Source organism: Centruroides vittatus, unplaced genomic scaffold, assembly GCF_030686945.1.
Source record: "Centruroides vittatus isolate TY-2023 unplaced genomic scaffold, ASM3068694v2 contig_298, whole genome shotgun sequence".
Taxonomy (NCBI): domain Eukaryota; kingdom Metazoa; phylum Arthropoda; class Arachnida; order Scorpiones; family Buthidae; genus Centruroides; species Centruroides vittatus.
Window position 1 is genome coordinate 780156 of NW_027121900.1, and position 23874 is coordinate 804029.

At 35.3% G+C, this 23874-nt stretch overlaps 3 protein-coding genes and 1 pseudogene across 3 annotated transcripts in view; 2 read left to right on the plus strand and 2 right to left on the minus strand.

Annotated features, from left to right (window-relative positions):
- The window catches only part of LOC136972582 (neurogenic locus notch homolog protein 1-like), a 58037-nt gene extending 54226 nt beyond the window's left edge, over window positions 1-3811 (minus strand). The window contains exon 1 of the mRNA XM_067267156.1: window positions 3773-3811. Within this exon, the coding sequence (XP_067123257.1) occupies window positions 3773-3811 (39 nt within the window). The remainder of the gene's footprint in view (window positions 1-3772) is intronic.
- A 4069-nt stretch (window positions 3812-7880) lies between these two features.
- LOC136972583 (KRAB-A domain-containing protein 2-like) lies at window positions 7881-9317 on the plus strand. The gene has a single exon (XM_067267157.1). The coding sequence runs from the start codon at window positions 7881-7883 to the stop codon at window positions 9315-9317; it is 1437 nt and encodes a 478-aa protein (XP_067123258.1).
- A 614-nt stretch (window positions 9318-9931) lies between these two features.
- LOC136972584 (uncharacterized) lies at window positions 9932-11194 on the plus strand. Its single transcript, XM_067267158.1, has one exon. It carries the CDS (start codon window positions 9932-9934, stop codon window positions 11192-11194), a length of 1263 nt encoding a protein of 420 aa, XP_067123259.1.
- A 151-nt stretch (window positions 11195-11345) lies between these two features.
- Window positions 11346-14594, minus strand: LOC136972585 (uncharacterized; annotated as a pseudogene).
- Between the last annotated feature and the right edge of the window lie 9280 nt (window positions 14595-23874).

Genomic DNA, 23874 nt, shown 5'->3' on the forward strand with positions numbered 1-23874 from the left:
AGTTTTATACAATAGTTTTCTTAAAACACATTTACTAACAACTTATTTTATATATATATAAAATACATATAAATTATAAAAAATTGAAAATAAATTCAATTATAAATTGGATAATAAAAATTTAATATTTAAATGATTAGTTACTTCGAGCATGTTTTTTTTACCATTACTTTATTCCTAATTTATTATTATAATTTATTTTATGTAATGAATATATTTCTTACCCCATGCATTTTGTGGACTATTTTGAGTTTCGTTAATTTCGATTCCATTTGAAATTACAATTATGTAAATGAAGCAGAGAAATGAACTTAAGCGCAAAATATTGCTCATGATGCACTAAGACCGAATCTAATATTGATACAACATTCACTATTTATGAGTTTATTAGTTTTCTTTTCATAATCTTTCCTTTATTTATCTTATTTTTAAACCGTGATATTAAACTGTTATCTATACATAGATTAATAAATAAATTACTTTTATATTTTTTATTAATGTGATGAAATTTTATGGCAAACATCAATATCTATTCGTATTTTAACACTAATAAAAATCTTGCCATTTAACTGTTTTATAAGGACTAAAAATAATAAATGTTTTATTTGATAATACTGCACAAAACATTGTAATATAACACTAGTTTTTCGGAGCGCCAGTTTGTTCAGGTCTATCCTTATCATATTTGCTGTTTAGATACCGTGTAGTTATTTCGCCTTTCAACTTTAATCTAACGTAACCTTTAATCAATCCGAAATTGAAGTAGAAAATGAAAAGAGTTTAATATCAAATTTTATCGACAGTGACTGAACCGTTCAACGTGGTTTAATAATTATTCTTAAGGAAATTAACACAAGCAGGATGTAACATTATTATGCCAATTGGTAGTAAATTCCCAATACACTTCGAAATATGTATAAAAAACATAATAATTTACAAGATATTTGCTATTTTTGTGCTTAGACATTCAATTTTTTTAAGGTAAACTACTACGTTAGTTTACATGTACTTTATCTTGCGCAGAATATAGTAAAAGGAAGTGCTTATCTATTGAGAGGGTAAGGGTCCACAGTAAAAATGATAGTATATTTTACGACGATGTGAATTATTATAATATTTTTCTTCATCCGTTTGTTATAAACATTATTTTATGATTCTGCTTCTATTCCTTTATTTAAATTTTCAATATGTATCCAGTTCAAACATTATTATTTCCTAGGAATTATCACATCCTCAGAGTTCGAAAATATTAGTCACATCCTCAGAGTTCGAAAATATTAGCCAATTAACAACTTTATTTTACCCAGGTGCATTTCGGAAAAGTGTTTGTGCCTTGTTTATCTTTTCTGAAAAAAACCCACTGAGTAAGAAGATATTATATTACAATATATTCTCACTCAGTGGGTTTTTTCATAGAAGTTAAACAAGGCACAAACATTTTTTAATACTCTCACGCAATTGTTCAATATTCCAACCGTTTTTTTTTTCCTCTTTAATTTTCAAAATAAAGCCTTTTTCCTGTATTCCTTTTTTTAAAATAGTGCCACTAGAGAGACACATTTTTTAGAAAATGTCCACTGAAAGTGTCAACTTACTACCTGCTTCGATATATACTTCTCCTCATTGTACAAATTGAGAGAATGATCTTAATTATTCTCACATTTTCGGAAAGAATCAAATCCGTTTATTGAATGTAATTATGGAGTGCAATTACATTTGAAATAATTACTGTTTTCATGCTTTACACGATACACCGTCTTCCAATACGATTAATGGTCGACCGTCGACTACCAACTTCTGCTTCAAAATCACCTTTCAACTAAGAGGCTGAGTTTGAAAAATAGAATTACTTATTGTAACATCATCACTACGTCGGGCAGCGAGTTTTTTTTTTTTTTATCACATTTTAATTTAAATAACATATGGTCAAGATTTTAATCATGTAACTTCGTTCTCCAGATTAACAAAGGACAGACGAGTGTGGAAATATAGAAGTCTGCAACTTTAAAATTGCAGCCTTACAAGAGATACCGCAATTATTCTTCAACTGATAAGTTCTCGATTGCGACTTCCCACGTTCAGTATTCAAAATATTTATACTTTTTACCGTGGAATAAGAAATGATGTTTGATTCTATACCAGTGGTTCCCAAACTTATTCGAGCCATCCATGTTTCCGCTGTTACACCCAACGCCGCATAACCAATTTTCCCTTGTGTGAGAAAGGCTTAGAAATATTCTTAGGAAAATTTTTTTTTAATGATCTTTACACTTTGTGTCCTTACCGTACATTGTTCTCAACATCTGATAATCATTGAACGCAATGTTTCTTCCTACTCGTTTTAACAGAGGAAAGGAAGTTAGTCACTCCAATTTTCGCTTATGATAACTGTTTAGTACCGTTTCTAGCTCCCACTACCGCCCACTTCGCTCCCCCAGATTTACTCACCGCATACAGGAAGAGGTAGCACGCACTTTGGGAACCACTGCTCTAGACAATTTAACAATGTAAAATTTTAGTTAAACTATTTATTTGCGATTCCTTATTTTTAACAGCACTTTTATTCTTCGAAGATTAACTCGAAGACATCGAAAAATTAAGGGATGTATCAAATAAATAGTATAATCTTGTATTGTCAAACATCGCAAACAAATAAAAGAGATTATATAAATTCAATAATTAAAACCGTTCCTCGAAGTCGGAATAAGAAAGTACTTTTTACTTGTTTTAAAACTAAGGATAAATTTTTTATTTTTAGTATTTTTAAGAGATTATGTCTTATTTGCTTTTCGCGATGACATCAAATTAAATGTTTTTGAAGTGAAAGAGATTTAATTACTACAATTACGCAAAATATAGAAACACATAGAGACATTTGATAATTTTCAGATAAATCTTCGGAAATATAATATCCAATTTACTTAGTCTTCCACACACACACACACACACACACACAAACTCGTTTAATTTTAATAAGTGCATTAAATCAATACATAAAAAGAATATACACAAGGAAACTAACTCTGTCAAATGACTGGCAAGCATTACACGTTAATTTGCAGATAAGATTCAACAAATGGTTTATTTGTTTTACCATATTCAACAAATGTTTGTTTAAAATTATATATTAAATATCATTTTGATTCCTTGCTTTTATTAGCTCTCTGCTAGAATTATCAATATAGACCATCTAGTCTGGAGTTGTAAACCAGTTAGTCTATAATTCTAGCAGAATGCCAATCTTAGATCAATGGTTCTCAAACAATATGCCACAAAATTTCAAAAATAATTATTTGTTTGCGTGCAGTACAGTACATATTTATATACTGTATATAATTAATATATATAATTATATATTACATATATATAAAAGTGAAATTGAAGATATGCATTTATATTAAAAATGCAGATTTTCAATTTCACTTTTTGTTTATATTTATAACAGCATCATCAAGCTAGTAACTTCAAAAGATTGATGATCACTGACTTACATAATACAATAAAGATTATATAAAATCTGTATACAGTTATTTTTTATTTTAGTTTTTAGTTTTTAAAATTGTAACGCCAAAAGAATGAACATTTCTCTACAGAAACTTTCATTCTTTTAACACTTTATGAAAAATGAAAAGTTATTTTTCATAAAATATATGCTAAATTAAGAATTGAGTTATATTAAAGTAGAACAAAATTCTAAGTGAACTGAGAAAGTTTTCAATTCACATAAAATTCTTCTAAAAAAGTGAAATTTAAAATGTTTAAACAAACTTACCATCTGAGTTGCTAAAACACGAGAAAAATCTCCATTCATTGCCTAAGGAAGAGCTGTTTGAGCTCTTGCACTATAAGTACTTTGGAATCTGAAAACAATAATTTTATAAAAATTCATTAAAAATTTATACTTGAAGAAACATTACATTAAAAACTTTTTTCTTATGCATTTATAGTCTACTGTAATAAATAAATACTACTTATTAAAAAAAATTAATTTTCATAAATATAGTGAAACTATAATACAAAACTTCCTGAAACCTACAAAACTTATTTGTGATTAAATAAACATCTCTATTGTAAAAGTATTTTAAATACTAAAGGTTTTTTCTTCTGCCATGAAAAATTTTAATAAATATAAATTTCACACTTTATGAAAAGCCGCATAAAACAGGTGATTTATAAAAATAAAGAAGTTATATATCTATCTAAAAACGTCATCAAAAGTCTGTTCTCATCATTTTCATATTTTGTTTATATTTGAGGTAATGGTGAATTTGGCTTGTTGTTCTATCAAGTAGCAGGAGTAGATTTATGATGTCATCACTCCAAAAGAGAGAAGACCTCAAAAATACATTCATCAAGGTGCCTTCGAAAATTAAATGAAATAACATTTGAATACATAAAATAAGTAAATGCATTTGTGATTAAAAATAAAAATAAAAAAATAATAATAAAAATGCATGAGAACATTCCATTATTATATTTACATTTTTCATTTTCTTTTTTATTGTTTTTTCTTCTTTCTTCATTTTTAATCACATCTATACCTCACATTTACTTATTTAATGTAAACACATACCAGCAACACCTTTTTTGTTGCTGAAGAAATTCATTTAATTCAAAAAACTATATAAAAATATCTGTATTAGTTTGCTGAGTATCTTCTTACACTGTTATTTAATGTATTTGAATGTTATTGGGGTGCATTTGAAAAAAAATTGTAACCTATAAATTCCCACTGTCATCCATTTGTCTGTCTTTTTTTAATCCTTAATTAATTAATCTTAATCAATGAAATATTTATTTATTATAAGAATATTGCGTTTATTTTTATATGGAAAAAACGAAATTCCTTTCCGAAGAATCCAATACTGTAACTATTAATATGTATAAATATCTGTTATTTCATGCTATAGTTTCTATTTTAATATAATACTATTTAGAATTAAAACTCAAAAATTATACTGTAAAAAGCAGTTTTCTGTAAATGATAAAAAATAATGTAATTTGTAATTTGTTTGTATTAACTTTTCATAGATACGATGTATTACAATTATAGCGTAATATTTATTTTCCATGATTTGCAATACTCTGTTTAGGATGCTTCAACATAATTTTAATAGCTTTTTATTTAAGAAAATAAAATTAATTTCAATATTCGAACAAATTCAAACATTCAAGTATACAACTAGTGAAGAACGGCGAAACTCGATCGAGGCGCCTATAGTGCTAAAATATTTCTGAATAGAAATTGAATTCTTAAACATTCTCAACCATACAAAATAAAAACATACCAACACAGTTTCATCTAGTATTAATTAAATTTATTCTAAACTATCTCGTACAACGGTCTTGGAGAATTCTGAACGCGTCACGTTATAAAAAATTAAAATATGTATTTATGTACCTATGTATTTATTTTATAGGTTAATGTTTCAGCAATAGAAGTAACCAGTTGATAAGTCTACCAAACAAAGAAGTCTTCCTACTTTAGAAACAACTGTTAATAATTATGGCCAATATATGTTTCTTGACCAATTAATAAAACAAGAAACAATCTTTTGAAACGATGACAACAGTCGATTAATTGTATCATGTACTGTACATTATTTTATACCTCTAAGGAAAATACTGTATGTCTACTGTAAAATGAATTTCGTTTTCCATATTCATAAATTAACTATATAATCGAAAAATTTTATCTGTGATCGAATAGTGTAAATTATAAATAATATTCAAACTGTCATTTTTAACAAATTTTTTTGGGAGAAATTTTTTGTGCTAGCGAAAGTTGACTAAGTTAAAAAAACGAAAGTAACGTATATACGTAAATTTTTTGTATGTGTATGAAAATTGCTGGAACTTTGTCTAGTATAGATAAAAATAACATGACATATATGACAGGCTACATGTATGCCATCTTGTAACGAAATTTTAAACTAAAGACCTTTCCAAATTATTTATATACCTGTTAATACATTTTAGTGTAAATGTTATGTTATTGCATTAAAAATCTTAAATGTTTATATGTATTATTATACATTAAACAAAAAATACGCAATTTATAAAAAAAATAGAAAAAAGGTTACTTCTAAAGCTGTTCATAAAAATATTAACATTTAGAATTGTTTCACAAAATTTTCAATTAAGTTAAATTGCTTGAATTTTTTAATTATAAAAAAATTAAAAACGGCAGTACATTTACATTATTGCCATCTGGAGATCAGAACAGAAACTATCTTTTCCATACTCAAATAATATATTTTATATTTTATTAAAAAAATTAACTTATTAATATATTACAAAAAATAATTAGAATATATTTTCTGTAGTTTTTATTCTAATAACTTCATATAATATTATTTTGATCAATAACAATAATCATTTATTCTTTTAATATATATGTTACAGTAAAAACCCGTTTTTACTAGTTAAAACGCGTTTTAACTGGTTGAAACTAGTTTATACTGGATGTCATTGTTAAAACCCGTTTTGTGTAGTTAAAACTGGAATTTACTGCTGTACATGTTTTGATTTTAGATAAAACTAGTTTTAACTTTTAACATTAGTTAAAACTAATTTTAGCTACATAAATATGGTTGGAGGAAATAAATAAAGTGATGATTGGGATTGAAACATTTGTATTATTTAATATGATATTTGTTGAAAATATTGGTCACACATCTGTGTTATTAACATTAATTAACCCTTTGTCCCCGAAGGCACCGATCGATCGGTACCCTGGCTTTTTAAGCAAAACTTCGAGGGTACCGATTCATCGTTACTTTGGTAAATATCGATTTTTGTAAAATTTATTAACAACGGATATAATCTCGTTCGATACGAAGTGAATAAAGTATAATAATTCATTATATTAGTTGATAGCGGTATAAAATTTTGATTTCAAACAAATGTTTGATATAATATGCGATAATTTCACAACGAATAAACATACGTGCATAAGTGTTAGAATATTGTTTTGTACAATTCGATATAAGGGTGCGTCCTACGTGGCAGCGTCCAGCGACCGCGGACGTAAACGCGCTTCCAAGCGGAGTGGACAAACCGGTTCAAGCAAATCTGCGCGTCCGGAGTAGCCGCGTTTAGCGTGTAGCGACCACGAGATGACGCTTCTACACGCGCGTCCAGGAAGCAGCTACCAAGCAAGTTTGATTGTTGCTTCCATTGCTCGCGCTTCCAAACAAGAAAATGGCCGACTTTGTTCACTCGTTGATATCGGAGATATTCCAAAGACTAATTTTATGGAATTCAAAACTTAAAGAGTACCATAATAGAAACCTCGTTGATAAGGAGTGGGATAATGTTGCCACAAGACTTAATATAGGCAGTAAGTAATTTTTTTTTTTTTTTTATTATTATACGAATCATGTACTGTACAAACCACGTGGTCAGATTTAATGGGGTTGAGATATAGAACATTATATATGTTACCGTTAAAGTATGAAATCCGTTATTTCATAGAATACCTAGTTATTCCATGGAATAACTGATCGTGTCCGTTAAAATGTAAAACTCTCTTGTATTTCATGGTTTAACTAGTTATTTCATAGAATAACGATCTGCAGCCCATTAAAGTGTAAAATAATCTATATCATATATCTCGCACGACAAATACATTTACCTTCCACCCCTACTGCATTTATGAACTATTCCAGGCCATAGGAAGAGAACTTGTTTAGCGTGTTGGCGCCAGTTCATTCCAGTTAATTGATTGCTTGCACGTACAGTGCCGGCTGCTGTTCGTCAAATACTGTTTCCACGTGTCAGGTATTGAGATACATTTATTTTTTTAAGTTTTATAATTTAGTCATTTGTTACTTACGTTAAAGTGCAATTATTTTTAAGACCTTAAATTGCCTTGAACAATGAATTCTTTAAGTGATAACGTAAAAAAAGCTGCAATGAAAGAAAAGTTTGAATCTTTACTAAATAAGCGTGATGTGAAAGAGAACAGTGCTTTGCTCACCCGTGAAAAATTATTAAGTTTCTTATCTGATGTTTTAGATTTCTTTACATCAGCTATCAAAGTGCCACGTAATTATTGGTTACTTCATTACGATGTCCTTGAAGTTCAAGGAGTAGAAAAATTAATAACCCCAGTAACAAATGCAACACCAGATGTAATGTTTTATTGCTCAAGTGATTCTTTGTTTGACATTTTGTACGAAACTCATTTATCTATTGGGCACAGTGGTAGAGACCGAATGATAAAAGAACTTAATCGTCGTTACAAAAATATTACGCAAAATGATATTAAGATTTTCCTGAATTTTTGTGAATCTTGTCAACAAAAACGCAAAGCGGGCAGAAAAGGTGTTGTTGTTAAGCCCATGATTTTTTCACATATGAATTCAAGATGTCAGGTTGACCTCATAGATTTTCAATCACAACCTGATGGAAACTATAAATTTATTTTAGTTTATCAAGATCACCTTACAAAGTTCGTGGTTTTAAGACCTCTTCAAACAAAAAGAGCAGAAGTTGCAGGACAGTTGCTTGATATATTTTTGTTGTTTGGAGCCCCATGTATATTGCAGCCGGACAATGGAAGAGAATTTTGTAACAAACTTATTGATGACTTAAAAGTAACTTGGCCAGAGCTTAAGATCGTGCATAGCAAACGAAGACATAGCCAAATCCAAGGCAGTGTTGAGAGAGCCAATCAGGACATAGAAAATATGTTGACGACTTGGATGCAAGACAACCAGTCAACTTCGTGGAGTAACGGGTTAAAATTTATCCAGTTTATAAAGAACAGAGCGTTCCATTCTGGCATTAAAAGGTCCCCCTACAAAGCTATGTTTGGTTGCGCAGCTAGAGTTGGACTGTCAACAACTGTCATTCCAAAGGAATCACTTAATTCGTTGGTCGACGAAGATCAATTACAAAATACTTTGACTGCAATGAATGTTTCTTCTCAACCTGATAATGAAAAAGTAGTTGAACAAACAGTATTAAATAATCCCATTACGAAAGTATGTGTTGTCTGTTTAAAAGAATGCAGTGAAGATATAGTTTGCTTCAAATGTATGGAGCCTGTCCATATATCATGTTCGGAAGATTATGTTTCAGAAGATGAAGTTGAGCAGAAAATCTGCAAATTGTGTTTTAATGAACTTAATGTTCAAAGAAAAAGAGAAAAGTCTAAAAAATGTTTAGAAATTCAAGCAAAAAAGATGAAATTAATGTCGGATAAATCTCATTCTGAAGCCTCTGTGGGGTTTACCGTCCGTATCCCAGTGCCTGAAGTTGACAGAGGAAAAGGTGATGCCAAATCTATTTTAGCTATCATCAAAAAATAACCGAAGAAGGATTTTTCCAATTGGGCACAAGAAACGGCCACATAAAACAATTATATTCCCGATCCCAGTTCAGTGTCTGTAAACAAAAATTAATTGTAATACAAACAACACCTTAATGCTGAGAACCTTTAAATTTAATGATAAACAAACGTTTTCAGCTCATTCCATGAGCCATCTTCAGGTTACAACATTCGAATACTATGTCGAGGCGCCTATAGTGCTAAAATATTTTTGAATAGAAATTGAATTTTTAAACATTCTCAACCATACAAAATAAAAACATACCAACACAGTTTCTAGTATTAATTAAATTTATTCTAAACTATCTCGTACAACGGTCTTGGAGTATTCTGAGCGCGTCACGTTATAAAAAGACGGAAAGGTAAAAAGGTTGGAGAAATCTCCCTTGGCATCGATCTTCCCTTTCCTGAAAGGAGCACACGTCATGAACCCGGGTGTACCCAGGTTGTTTGGTTTCGCGAAGACACAAAGCCGACAAGGAAATTAGGCCTGTGGTAGATAGGTGTAAAGGCCCCACGTATAAACTGGAAAAGCGCATGCATTCATATTTGTCGGAGTTGATTGGGGATCACCATTTTGTTACAAAGAACCCGATGAATGTTGTAAAGGATCTGCAGGAATTGGCGTTAATGGACTTCGAGAGCATGTATCCGTCAATCAAACCATCTTCATGTTTTGATGCACTAATGGAAGTGTTATATGGCTTACATCCAACGGCGGCAGAATACCGTAAAGACCTAGAGATGATGGCAAGTCTGTTATGCGTTGAGTCGTTTTTTGTTTTCGAGGGTAAAGTCTATAAACAGTTAAAGGGTGTCCCGATGGGCAGCCCAATGTCTGGTTTGCTGTGCGAGTTGGTGGTAAGAAAAATGGAGCGCATCACTCTTATCAACTTCAAGGAGGACGTAATCATGTACAAAAGGTATGTTGACGATGTGCTTGTTATATGGAGGAACCACACAAGAATAAAACAATTCTTAAGTGCCATGAATTCCAACGATCATGGCCTGAAGCTAAACTTGGATCAAGTCAGTAGCGACGAATTGCATTTTTTGGACATTGGTATTGCATTTAAGAACAGATCAATAGACACGAAAGTTTATATCAAACCTATACACGACCCTCTATATATACCGTCAACATCGAATGATCCTATTATTTATAAGGTATCAGCGTTTAGAGCTTTAATTAGAAGAACGTATCAGTATTGCTCTAACATAATGGATACGATGCAGGAGCTGGATAGAATTAGGCAAGTGGCTAGGATGTTGGGATTTGGTCCAGGAACGGTTGAGCGTTTGATTGCTGCTTACAAGAATCCTAAAGAAAGCAAGAAAAAACGAGATCGAACAAACGGTATCACGAAATTCACGTATAATAAACGTCTATCCTCGGTTATGGAGAGTATAGCGGGCCACAGGAACAGCACTATTGTGTACAAAAAAGCTCCCTCGATTTATAAATTATTAAGGAACGACAAAGATAGAATTAAACCGAATGAGCAACCAACAGTGTACTCAATTCCGTACAGCAACGACCAATTAAGGATTGATAAAGAATACATCGGGGTCACGACGAGAAGCCTAAGTAAAAGGATTAAGGAACACAGATATGATGTGGCAAAGGGTAAATGCACAACAACGTTGGCAAAAATGGCGCAGGCTGAAGGATCCGTGGTTAAATGGGATGAGGCCAGGTTTATAACACCGATACATTCACCGACACTGGCGGCTGCAACCGAAAAATGTGAAATTTATAGGTCCAGCTTAACCGAAAAATGCTTAAATTACAAGGATGCGACGATTTTACCGTCAGCATGGAAGTTTCTCATTAGAAAAGTCACAGGAAGGCATTAACTACGCAAAAAATGATTGCCTAGAGAGTTATGCCCATGGTACATGTATACATTGTAAAAAATCCATATGTTATTTTATGTTATTTATATTATTTTTTGTTTTGCGTAGTTTAGCAACGCGGGTGAGTTCTATTTATTTCAATTTGAACTGCTTATTCGACATAGCATTCGAATGTTGTAACCTGAAGATGGCTCATGGAATGAGCTGAAAACGTTTGTTTATCATTAAATTTAAAGGTTCTCAGCATTAAGGTGTTGTTTGTATTACAGTTTAATAGAGTCTGAGTGAAAGTAGAACAAAAATTAATTAAAATTGAAGAAGTACCGGATGTAGAAATATCGCTCTGGTCGGTTGCTACAGCTTAAAGTTTAGGTACTGGTCATGGATTTAAAAAATGTTCGTGTAAAACCCAGTGTGTCAACAAAAAATGTTTTTGTTTTAAAAATAATGTTCTTTGTAATTCCAAGTGTCATTTTAGTAATCCTTGTTGTAACAAGTGATTTTATGATACGTTTCCATAAATACCATTTATACGCTGCATAAATTAGATAAATTGCTTCTTTTTCATTTTAATTGTCTATCATTAGTTTAATTTCATTTTAGATAAATTGTTTATTTTACATTTTAACTGTCTCTCATTAGTTAATTTATAGAATACCTAGTTATTTCATAGAATAACTAGTTAAAGTCTCAAATTAATAACATATTACACACTTTAACGGACACGATCAGTTATTCCATGGAATAACTAGGTATTCTATGAAATAACTGCATTAAATACTTCAACGGTAACATATATATAAAATACTGAAAAATTATATTTAAAAGATAGAAATTTCATTATACATAGACTGTTACAATAAAATAATTTGTGATACTAGATCATAATTACATAGAAAGAGAACATGTAGCCAGTATCATACACAAACTAAAAATGCAATTTATTCTGTATAAATATGTAATTACACTATATAATATATATATTGTATATTTTAGTAATATATGGTAATATCAGTGGCACATCCAAAATTCAAAGAACTGTTTAAATTACATTACATCCTGTTAACAGCTTGCTCTTGCCATGGAACAGAACTATTTGGGCTGTTAAAATATGTTGGGCTGTTTTAGGATTAAAGAATTTTTGCTGAAGTTGGAATGGTTGATTATTTTATTTTATATTGCTGTTAAAATATTGGCAAAACTTATCTCTTATAACCTTTGCTGAAAATGATGCTGCATTATTTACTTTTGTGAAATTTTTGTATTTACTTTTGCTTAAATTTGTCTCTATGGCATGAGATTCCCTGCAACCTTCAATATCTATTATCACATTGTGCAGCAGAGTTACAGCCTTTACAATATTTATAGCATTTTCTACGCTAGTTTCAATAGATTTATTTAAAATTCTCCATTTTCCAGCACAGATGCCAAAAGCACATTCAACTACTCTTCTTGCTCTTGATAGTCTGTAATTAAATATTGTTTTACTTTTATCCAGGGATCCTCTACTGTAGGGCTTTAATAAGTATGGAGTAAGAGCCTCATCACCAATTAAAACATATAGGGCTTTTGTGTTAGAATGGGGCAATGTTGTATCTGATGGGTTCCAATTTATTTGATTCTAGATTTTGATAGAGTACAGAATACTTAAATACTCCACCATCACACTGCCTTCCATATGCTCCTACATCAATTGTTAAAAATTTCAAATCAGCATCAACCACAGCCTGAAGTACTATAGAAAAAAATTGTTTGTAATTTTAATATTGACTTCCAGAATTTGGTGGACACTTAATCCTTATGTGCTTTCCATCTATGGAACCCACACAGTTAGGAAAGTTCCATTTTTTATAAAATTGTTCAGCCTTCTCTGTCATATGTTCCTTTGTCGGTATAGGCATGTGCTTTGATTGAAGACTTGACCAAAGGGCTTCACACACTTCCTTCACAATACTTGCAATACTTGATTTACCAATTCTCATGGAAAATGCCAGCTGTCTAAAAGAAATTCCCGTTGAAAGATATCTGGAAAAAGAAAGAAGAGTAATTATGTAAAATAGTGTTCTTGAGTTGAGTTTAGTATATTTGTATTTTTATTTAGTATTCTTTGATTTATTTACATAGCCTACACATATACAAAGAGATATAAATATTCAGTAAGTAAACAAAGTTTAACAATAAGTCTTACGCTACACATGTAATCACATCAATCAGCTTTTAACCATCAATTCTACTATTTTCCTGTGCAGTTAATGTAATATGTTTTCTAAATACATGCATTTTACTGTTTGAAGTGAGGTAATTATTACTATAGTAAGGTTCTTATAATTTAATAATAACTTTATGTTCCCTTCCAATTTCAGAGAAGCTGGCAAAATCAAAGTGGAAAAGCCTTCATGACAATTTCCGAAAGGAGTTAAGAAAAATCCAAAACACAAGATCAGAAAATGCAGCTCCAGCAAAACGAACAAAATGAATGTATTTTAGTTCGCTTGAATTTTTGAGAGACGTCATAGAACCCAGATCTACTAGCAGTAATCTGCAAGTTGATCTGGCTCCCTCAACAAGTGATCCAGAAACTACTGTTTCTGGATCACTTGTTGTTGATAATGAAATTACAAATTATATTGTAGAACCTACAATTTGGCACACAGAAAATGATGAGACGGACAGATCTATTACAGATATAAATGACAACAAGTGCTCATCTACAACAAACAAAAAACGAAAAAGGAAAACAGATAACTTAGATTTACAGAAAGAAATGCTGGAAATAGAAAAACAGAAAATTGAATGGTTGAGAAAAGCAGACAAGGAAGATGATGATGATTTGAACTTTTTTAAATCTTTAATACCTTATATGAAGCTATTACCACCAATCAAAAAATTAACTGTCAGATCACAAATTCAAAATTTTGTACTCGTCGAATTAAAAAACGTTGATAAAATTATTATTTAACTTGTATATATATATTGTATAAAATTTATCTTGCTTTATTTATTTGTATTCAATTTAATATATTTTAAAAATTTTTTAAACTTATTCTATAAAGATTCTTTTTATTCAATGTGTATCTAGTTAGTGATATCATTACTTTTCAAATGAAACAATTGCAACACTATATTTTCAATAACAGTCTTTTTATAACATTTTTTTAAAAACTGTTCTAGAAAAATGATCGTGAAACTGTCAATCGAAGGAAAATGAGCAATTCTTGTGTCACATTACAGTACCTTCAATTTGATAACTTTTTAATTAAATTAAGAGAAAGTCAGTACTTTACCTTAGCGTAACAACAAGCCTCTCTTCAAGTGATATAGGTTTCTGGAAATTCGTAGTTGTCTTCACAATGTAGGGACGAATACTTTGTAGGATATAATCGAAAGTTGCAGGTAGCATTCTGCAAAATTCAAAAAACTTCGCCGGATCGTCTTTCATTTCACGATACAAACGATGAAATTAACCGAACTCGCGACGTTTCTTATAAATATTATGTGTCTTTTGCCTACAAGACCTTTAGGTAAACACAATAAGAAAGTGTAGAAGAGTATCGTAGAAAACTGTTTTCCATGGCAATCGTTCGACAAAATCGTCTCACCGCCATATTGTAAACAACGCGCCTACGCTGGACAGAGGTCGCTCGCCGGTTGGAAGCGCGTACAAAGATTTTTTCCGCCTGCGGTCGCTGGACGCTGCCACGTAGGACGTACTCTAAGGGTACGTCCTACGTGGCAGCGTCCAGCGACCACGGGCGTAAACGCGCTTCCAAGCGGAGCGGACAAACCAGTTCAAGCAAATGTGCGCGTCCGGAGTAGCCGCGTTTAGCGTGTAGCGACTACCAGATAACGCTTCTACATGCGCTTCCAGGAAGCAGCTACCAAGCAAGTTTGATCGCCGCTTCCACTGCTCGCGCTTCCAAAGAAGAAAATGGCTGATTTTGTAGATGAATGAAAACAGAATGACAAATTGTGTATATATGTTGTATGTACTTTAATTAATAATCTTTTACGTAATTTAATAATTTCTGATTTTGTAAATGTAACGTTTTAAAAATAAAACTTTTTTTTAACTTATGAAGAATCCTCACAGAATAATATTTGTTGTGTATCTAGTTAGTGATAACAATTACCTATCAAATTTACCGTTTTAATGCTCGCCATACTTTCTGTAGCACGCATTCGACGAAGTCGTCTCGCCGCCATTTTATAAACAACACGTATCCACTCTGGACAGAAGTCGCTCGCGAGTTGGACGCGCGTACAAAGATTCTTTCCGCCCGTGGTCGCTGGACGCTGCCACGTAGGACGCACCCTAAGTCTTTCTGGCTCAGTGCCAGCAAACAACTGTGTGACTAGACAATGTTAATTTTCACAAAATGTTACAAATTATCAAGTTTGTGTGTCAGTTCTGATATATATTAATTTTTTCCATATAAATTTTTCTAATAAAATGTATTGAAAAATATCGTATTTAAAACTAAAGATATTAATAAATGTAAGTGATTTTTTTCATATAGATATAACGATAATTTGATTTTTGGTGAAGTTTTAAAATAATATCGCCTGACTGACCTATATTGCCTTAGGAGGGATCGCAAAATAAACGTAAACAAGATGTCGGGGAAAAGGGTTAAAGCGATACGAAATTCATCATACACTGCAGCGTTTCTCAAAGTGGGCGATAACGACCCCTTGTGGGTACTGGAGGCTTTCAGGGAGGCAGTAGAAGGCTCAAAGGAAATTAGGGGGCATTAAGGAAATCTAGAGGGGCGATGGCAGACAAATTCTATCTATAAAAATCTGACTATAATATATATATTTATGCTGACAATCTATATATTTTTTAATTTTTATTGAAGATCACAACCTGAATATTTCTAACACGTTGACATATTATAGCATGAATGAACTTATTATAGTAACATTATTGCATAAATATGCTAAAAATGAATGTTCAAAAATGGCTACCAAGAATTTTGGCTGCAGAAGCAAATCTCTCAACTGTACCCTGAGTTATGGTCAGTTGTTCAACGATTTCTGATAGCATTCCCATCGTCGTATTTGTGTGAACGTGGATTTAGTACTGTAGCAACGTTGCTTACTAAAAACAGAAATCGGCTGCAAGTTACTGAACGCGGCGACTTACGGCTGATTTTAAGTGAATTCGACCCTGATATTAACAAACTGGTCGAAATACAACAGATTTATCCTTCACATTAGATAAGTTTTAAATTCAAAGCCTTCTTTTAATGTTAATAAAAATACTTCTAAATATGATTAAGTATGAGTTTTATTTCCTCTCATTGAAACATTCTTTGATCTCAGAAATAGGCTATAGATCACACCCTATCTATCCCATCCATATAATAATGCATGTTTAAACATTATATTTGCAAATGTTTTTAAAATACGCAACAGATGGTAATGTAAAAAGGCAAGTTAAAAATATGGAGGCACTAGGAATTTTTTTAATCTCAAAGTGAGCGGTGGTCGAAATAAGTTTGAGAACCAGTGCACTATAGGAACGTGTTAGCTGAATGACCTTGGTCGAAACAGTTTTTACTAACAAGTAAGCCATTTTGTTAAAAACCCGTTTTGTCTAGTTAAAAGTAGTTTTAACTCAAATTCATTTTCGACTAGCAGTAAATTCTAATTATAACAATGACATGCAGTAAAAACTAGTTTCAACTAGATAAAACGCGTTTTAACTAAAAACGGGTTTTTACTGGGTTTAGCGGGGGGAGACTTAATCTCTGAGGCGGCACAAAGGGGTTTGTTAGAGGTTAGCTTAGTCAATTAGGTCCTAAGGAGGGTAGCAATTCGTTTAATATTAATCGTATTATAAGGGTTTGGGTTTTTGCAATAGAGATTAATTGGTACATTTTAACTTTAGAACGGTTATAACTTTATTCTATTGTGTTTAAGTCAGGTTATTATGTTATAGAATATTATAATGGTTAGTTTTAAATATTATTTGTGTATAATTATTTTACTCCAACACATTTAGGTGGGGTCTACACGTGTTACATTCCAAGACTGTTAGGATAATAAATTACGAGGGGTCGCGGGGGAGAGGAGGTGTTCGAGGGAGAGTGTCGAGCAAAGGGGAGTTGTGAGGCAGGATGACAGTTGGTGACGGCGCGATAGGCGAAAGGTCAAATTACATCATGAATTTAAACATCTGTTTATTTAATTATTATTAAATTAGTATTTCGGTCAAAATTACATCACGAATTTAAACTTTCGTTATTTAATTATTATTGGAATAGTATTTTGGAGGATAAAGGGTATTTCTTATTACCTATTCCTGTTATTTTGGCAACCAACCAACTTTGCTTTCCCCTCTGTCTTGGCTGGATTACTCCATCTCGGACAGAGTCTTTTGGCCACCAGGCATCTTTTCTCACACAATACGCTGTACACTACCCTCTCATGGTTGGTTGATAACACTTTCCACATATTCTGTTATCTCTTTTGTTCTCCATGGAGAACAAGGCTCTATCTGAATTTTTGGAAAAGGCATATCGCATCGCCAATGAAGTTAAGGGCTTTTGCGCTGAGAAGAAGGGGAAAAGATCGTGCTCCACTCAGAATAAAAACTTTATAAATGATCAGATCCAGAAGTTAATAGACCTCGCAGCCGGCACCATAGGGGATTGCTGTAAACCCAATGCAAACCCTGTTTGCTCTGGGAAAAACCAACAGCTTGTTCTGTCTGGGACCCCTGACCCCTCATTGGGGAGAGGGACACCAGTCAAGAAAAACAATAAAATTCTGAATGCTGAAGCCACTACTCCGATGCCCATCTTGCACCCTCCCACCACTTGTTTCATAACTAAAACAGAGATTGAGGGTTTTACCGGCAAACTTAATAAACTTCTCTACGAAGACCTCCCTGCTATCATGGGAAAAGTGAAGGACAGTGCTTCTAGCCATAGCCCACGGTCTTCTACCACCAATGATGACAAACAGCAAAGTGCCAGCGACGTCAAACATCTAAACATCCAACTCAACGAAATCAACAATAAATTGGACAGGATCACAGTGACCAATAAAAAAATAGGTGACAACATAGACTATCTTGTTGATCGAATGGATCTTGAGGCACCATTATCTCAGATGGAGGGCCTCTCCGGTAAATTGGGGAAGCTCCTGGAAGAAGGCCCCATTCAAGAAATACTGGAAAATCAACTTAGCACGAAGGCTAAAATTGAAGAGATCTGGACACAAGGCCCCTGTGTGAACAGCGTCGACAGATCCTACAGCACAGCGCTTAAATCAGGAAAAATAGTTGAATCCTCTGGTAACACTAAAAGACCAAAAACCGGTACGGAGGTCCTTCTTCTGTACAACAAAGGAGAGGAAGCGAGCTGTAATAAGCTCAGGAGACTCCTTTTTGAGAAGATCAAACCATCTAGGCTCCGGATTGGAGTTGACAGAGTCCGCAACATCGGAGGTGGGGGAATTGCAATCGAGATAAGAAACACTAGCGATGCCGACCGACTTGTGAAACATATCTCCAAGGAAATTCCACAAATAACTATTAAAAGGCCAAAGAAGCGTTTGCCTTACGTGGCTTTTTATTCAGTTCCTGTTCAAGTGACCTGGGAGGAGCTACCTTTACTTGTCTATCGGCAGAACGAGTTCCTGAGCGAAACATATTCTGAAGACGAGTTCAACGAGGCCTTCAGAGTCAAATTTACTATGGGCAAGAAGGGGAAAGACTTTACCAACTGGGCTGTGCAGGTCTCGCCCAACCTGCGGAAAAGGCTTCTGATTCTGGGGAAGATCTCTGTGGAATGGTCCAAATGCAGGGTCTCGGACTTCTGTCCGGTCCTGCAGTGCTACAGGTGCTGTAGATTTGGCCATTCGACTAAGTCCTGTAGCCAGACAGTGCCAACATGTAGTCACTGCTCTGGCGAACACTCCTACAAAGACTGCAAACATAAGGACAAGCCAGCTAAATGCTGTAATTGCACCCATGAGAAAGCAGCTAACTCTGAACACAACGCACGTGACAGCACATGTCAGGTTTATACTCGTATCAAAAACAACGTAATTAATAGTACTGAATATGGACCAACGCAGTAATAAAAGTATTCGTCTTCTGCAATACAACACCGGAAGAAGTATTGCTGCCACCTCAATCTTAAGCTCCAAGATCAATGACTGCGACTTCATCTTCTGCCAGGAGCCCTACTGTGTGCGTAACCGCCCGGCTTGTCTTCCAACCACTTGCACCATCCTTAGTGGTACCTCAGAGTATCCCTGGGCGGCCTCTATCGCCCCCAATGACAACTTGTCCCTTCTGCACCACAGCAACATTAGCTCTCAGTGCATCTGCTGCTCTGAGATCATTGTCAACGACAACAGGCTCATCCTAATCAACTTTTACTGTCCGATGAATAATGACATCGACAATTATCTGTCTTCACTACAAAACTGCATGGACACCTTCAACAATGCCTTCTACATTCTTGCAGGAGACACTAACGCTCACTCCCCCACCTGGGGAGGCGACAACCTAGACCATCGTGGCCGAAGATGGGAAGACTTCTTTGCCCGCAATGGGCTTCTTGTTGTTAACAATCCAAACTCCCCTCCCACCTTCGTCTCCAGCCAGGGACATAGCTGGATAGATGTTACGGCATGTTCCCTGGGCTGTTATTCCACTATTTCTGACTGGAAGGTTCTCAACGACTCCATAGATGATCATGCTGTTATTACCTTCAATATTAACACCACCACCAATGACAACATAAGGCACCCACGCCTTAAATACAATCTTAGGCATGCGGATTGGGACAATCTCAGGACCTACCTCCATAATAACTTGATTGACTGTGTCCATCCTGACCCTCAGATTACTCGTGAGCGCATAGAGGGTAATATTAATACTATTGAGAAGGCCTGCAGCATCTTTATTCCGAAATACATGAACACTCATAAGCCCGTGCCTTGGTGGACGGAAAACCTGACAATCCTTCGCCTAAAGAACATCAGGCTGCGGAAGAAATACCAGACGAGTCACACTGAGCCTGATCGGACCAACCACAAATTGCACTACCTTCAGCATCTTCGGAATTATAAAACCGAGATTAAAAAGGCCAAGCAAACTTCTTGGACTCATTTCTGCCAATCGGCGGCTAAAAACCCCTGGGGTTTTATCACTCGCTATGCCACCAATAAGTTCAAAAGCAGGTCCGTCTTACATTCCTCCACTCCTGGCGAGGACTTTTTCCAGGCAGCCAACCGGAGGATGGATCAATTCTGCCTGGAGGATAACTTAGATCAGGAGACTGAATATCATCATAGGATTCGAACTCTGGTATCTAATGCAATTAGTACCCTCGATACTCCAAGCTTCCAGCCGCACGAGATCAAGTACGCCTTCGCCAATCTTAATAGCAGGAAGGCTCCTGGCTGCGACGACATCACGCCTGAGTTGGCAAAGAAGCTCTGGAATATAATCCCCGAGCACCTGATGCATATTTATAACACCAGCCTCTCTCATGGAATCTTTCCCAGTAACTGGAAATGTGCCAGAATTGTACCGATTCCTAAACCTGGAAACCCTGAGGAGAGCCGTCCCATCTCCCTCCTGCCAGTTCTTGGCAAGGTGCTGGAGAGGTTGATCACTAATAGACTCCAATGGCACCTGGAGAAGAACAACTTTCTGCACAGTAACCAGTTTGGTTTTAGGCCACAGCGCTCGACCGCAGATGCTATTGAAGGCGTCATCAGCAGCATTAACAACCTCCTAAGTAGCTACAAGTATGTGATGGCCATCAGCCTGGACATTGCAAAGGCTTTCGACAGTGCCTGGTGGCCCTCTATTCTTTACCGCCTTAGAGCCAAGGATTGCCCTGCTAATCTTTACCGAATTATTACTGACTACCTCACTAACCGCTCCGCCATTCTTAACTATGGAGGACATAACGTATGCCGGAGCGTGGTCCGTGGCTGCCCGCAGGGCTCTGTGTGTGGCCCTTTGCTATGGAACGTTGTATTTGATGATTTCCTCAACCAAAATTTTGGGCAACATGACATGGTGGCCTACGCGGATGATGTCCTGGTGCTGCTGGGTGGACGTTCTCGGGCAGAACTAGAGCGCAATGGAAACCACATATTGGAACAAGTCCTCGATTGGGGAACTAAGAATAAACTAACATTTAATGCTGCCAAGACCTGTGGCATCGTATTTAATAAACCAAGGCAGCCCAATCTGTACCGAAGAGTGCCAACTGTCAAGATGGGCGATCATTCTGTTCGCATAAAGAAAACTATTAAGTACTTGGGAGTTGTCTTGGACTTTCGCTTATTATGGAATACCCATACCCAGTATATTACAGATCGCACCGGGAAGATCTTCAATGCTCTGGCAGGCATGGCAAGGAAGCGTTGGGGCCTGGCAGCCGAAGCCCTTGACGCAATATATAATCAGATTTTCCTGCCGATCACTACATATGCATGTGGAAGCTGGGGGCATGACATCACCAAATCCCATATAAAAAGGAAATTTATCACTGCCCAACGTAGAGCTCTTCTTCAAATTACCAAGGCGTATTGCACCACCCCCAGCGCTTCTTTACAAGTTTTGGCAAAAAAGGCACCCATCAATAAAGTGATAGCCCTCAACTCTAAACTGTGGCACATAAAATGGGGTCGAGATATCTATACTGATAATCACTGTATTAAACATGAAGACTTGGAGACCAATGTGAGCTTTGCCAATTCGAGGCACCCAGCCACTCCTTGCAATATCCGTTTCGACACCTCTGACCAGACTGACCTCCATATTTTCACCGACGGATCTAAAACCGGCTCGAACGTGGGCTGTGGCTTTGCTGTTTTCAATAATGACGAAGAAATTGCTACGGGCCATTTCAAGCTTGGGGAGCACTGTTCCGTCTTCCAGGCAGAGCTTCTTGCCATTAGAAAAGCCATCGACTGGTCAAATGATAACTACACTACTAAGGAAATCACTATTATTACAGACAGCGCTTCTGCAGTGGCACTCCTTCAGGCCAAGACTTATCATCCCATTGCCACTGGCATTCACGAAACTGTTATCCACTCTCCCAACCATTTTCACATCAGCTGGACCAGAGCTCACCAGGGCACCCACGGTAATGAGAGGGCGGATGCCATTGCTAAACAAGCTTCCACTGACCACTCCCTGCCCTTCTCTTACAATAAAATTAACATCAGGGCCATCAAGGGCATCCTTTGGCAGGATCTCCTTGCCTCCTGGCAGGACGAATGGAATCATAACGACTCCATCACCTTTAACTTTATTCCAAATATAAAGGAATTCCTGACTCTTAAGTGGTACACTCCCAACCACTATCTTTCTCAGTTTCTGACCAACCATGGTAGGTTCTTTACCTACCTGGCTAGGTTTAAAGGAACAACTAACCCTTCTTGCACCATCTGTGGAACCTCTGATGGCAGCACCCACTACACCCTGCAGTGCCCGCTTCTGGAGTTGGAACGACTCCACCTCAAGACGACCATCGAGACCCACAACGACAACTGGCCCCCTCAACATCTGGACAGTCTTCTTAAATATAAAGACACCTACAGTGCCTTTTTCCACCTTATTTCTGTGTATTTTAAAAGAACATCGGTACCTGCCTACTGAATTCTTGGCAACGGTTAGCGGCGACTCTCATTCTACTCCTCAGCATGTTCTTCTGGCCTCAATCCAAACGACGGTATTAAACCAAACACTTCGAGCCGTCAAGGACAACCGGAAGTACATCGACATGTTATTACGTAGACAAGAATATTTGGATAAAGTCCTACACACGGCATTTTTAAATTACCAATGATATGTACTGGACATGTGCCGGGAGTTCGTCTGACATCACACTTTCAATCGAGAGCAACCTACACATTTTTCATAAGTACTGTCTTACGATACGCCGAGAGCGCTATCGCCGAATTCCGATCAAGTATCACTGACCTACGACAAGCAATTGAAATGTTGGAGTGCAACCGACTTAGCTCTTATTTCTTATCAAAATACCAGTTATTGAAGGTGCTAGCAGAAATAAACGGATACTTACCTAGTGGAGTGTCCTTAATAGAACCAGTATCAGAAGATAACGTATTTAAGTACTACCAATGGATCATGACGACGGCAGTTGCGCTTCCTGGTATACTTCGGATTTTCGCTAAGTTTCCGTTAATCACTCCAGAAGGGTATTTCGACCTCTTTGAAATAATAAAATTTCCCGCTTATTTTTCGCACACGAAAGTATTCGCTTTTTATCAAGTTGAATATCCATACATTGCTCGGTCGCGAGATCGGCAGTTGTATATGTTATTGGAGGCCCACGACCTTCAGAAGTGCAGAGCGAGTGTAGTAACCGTATGCGCACCGGAAGTAGCAGTATGGAAATTACCTTATCATTCGTGTGAATATGCATTATTTATGGCCGACGAACCATCGGTTAATAGAATGTGCAAACGGAGGGTTACAAGTTATCCAAAACCGATGTTCCGCCGAATAGATGAGGAGGAAACTTGGATCTATTCCACTCCTTCCCCACTGAATTTGGTGGTCGAATGTCGTCAGTTAAGCAACTTACCAAAACCCGAAATTAAAATGATAAAATTAAATAATACCGGCATTTTTAAATTACCAATGACATGTACAGTACTGGACATGTGCC

Excerpts from the sequence above, each read along its gene's own strand:
- LOC136972583 (XM_067267157.1), top strand. The coding sequence starts at position 7,881 with ATGAATTCTTTAAGTGATAACGTAAAAAAAGCTGCAATGAAAGAAAAG.
- LOC136972584 (XM_067267158.1), top strand. The coding sequence starts at position 9,932 with ATGAATGTTGTAAAGGATCTGCAGGAATTGGCGTTAATGGACTTCGAG.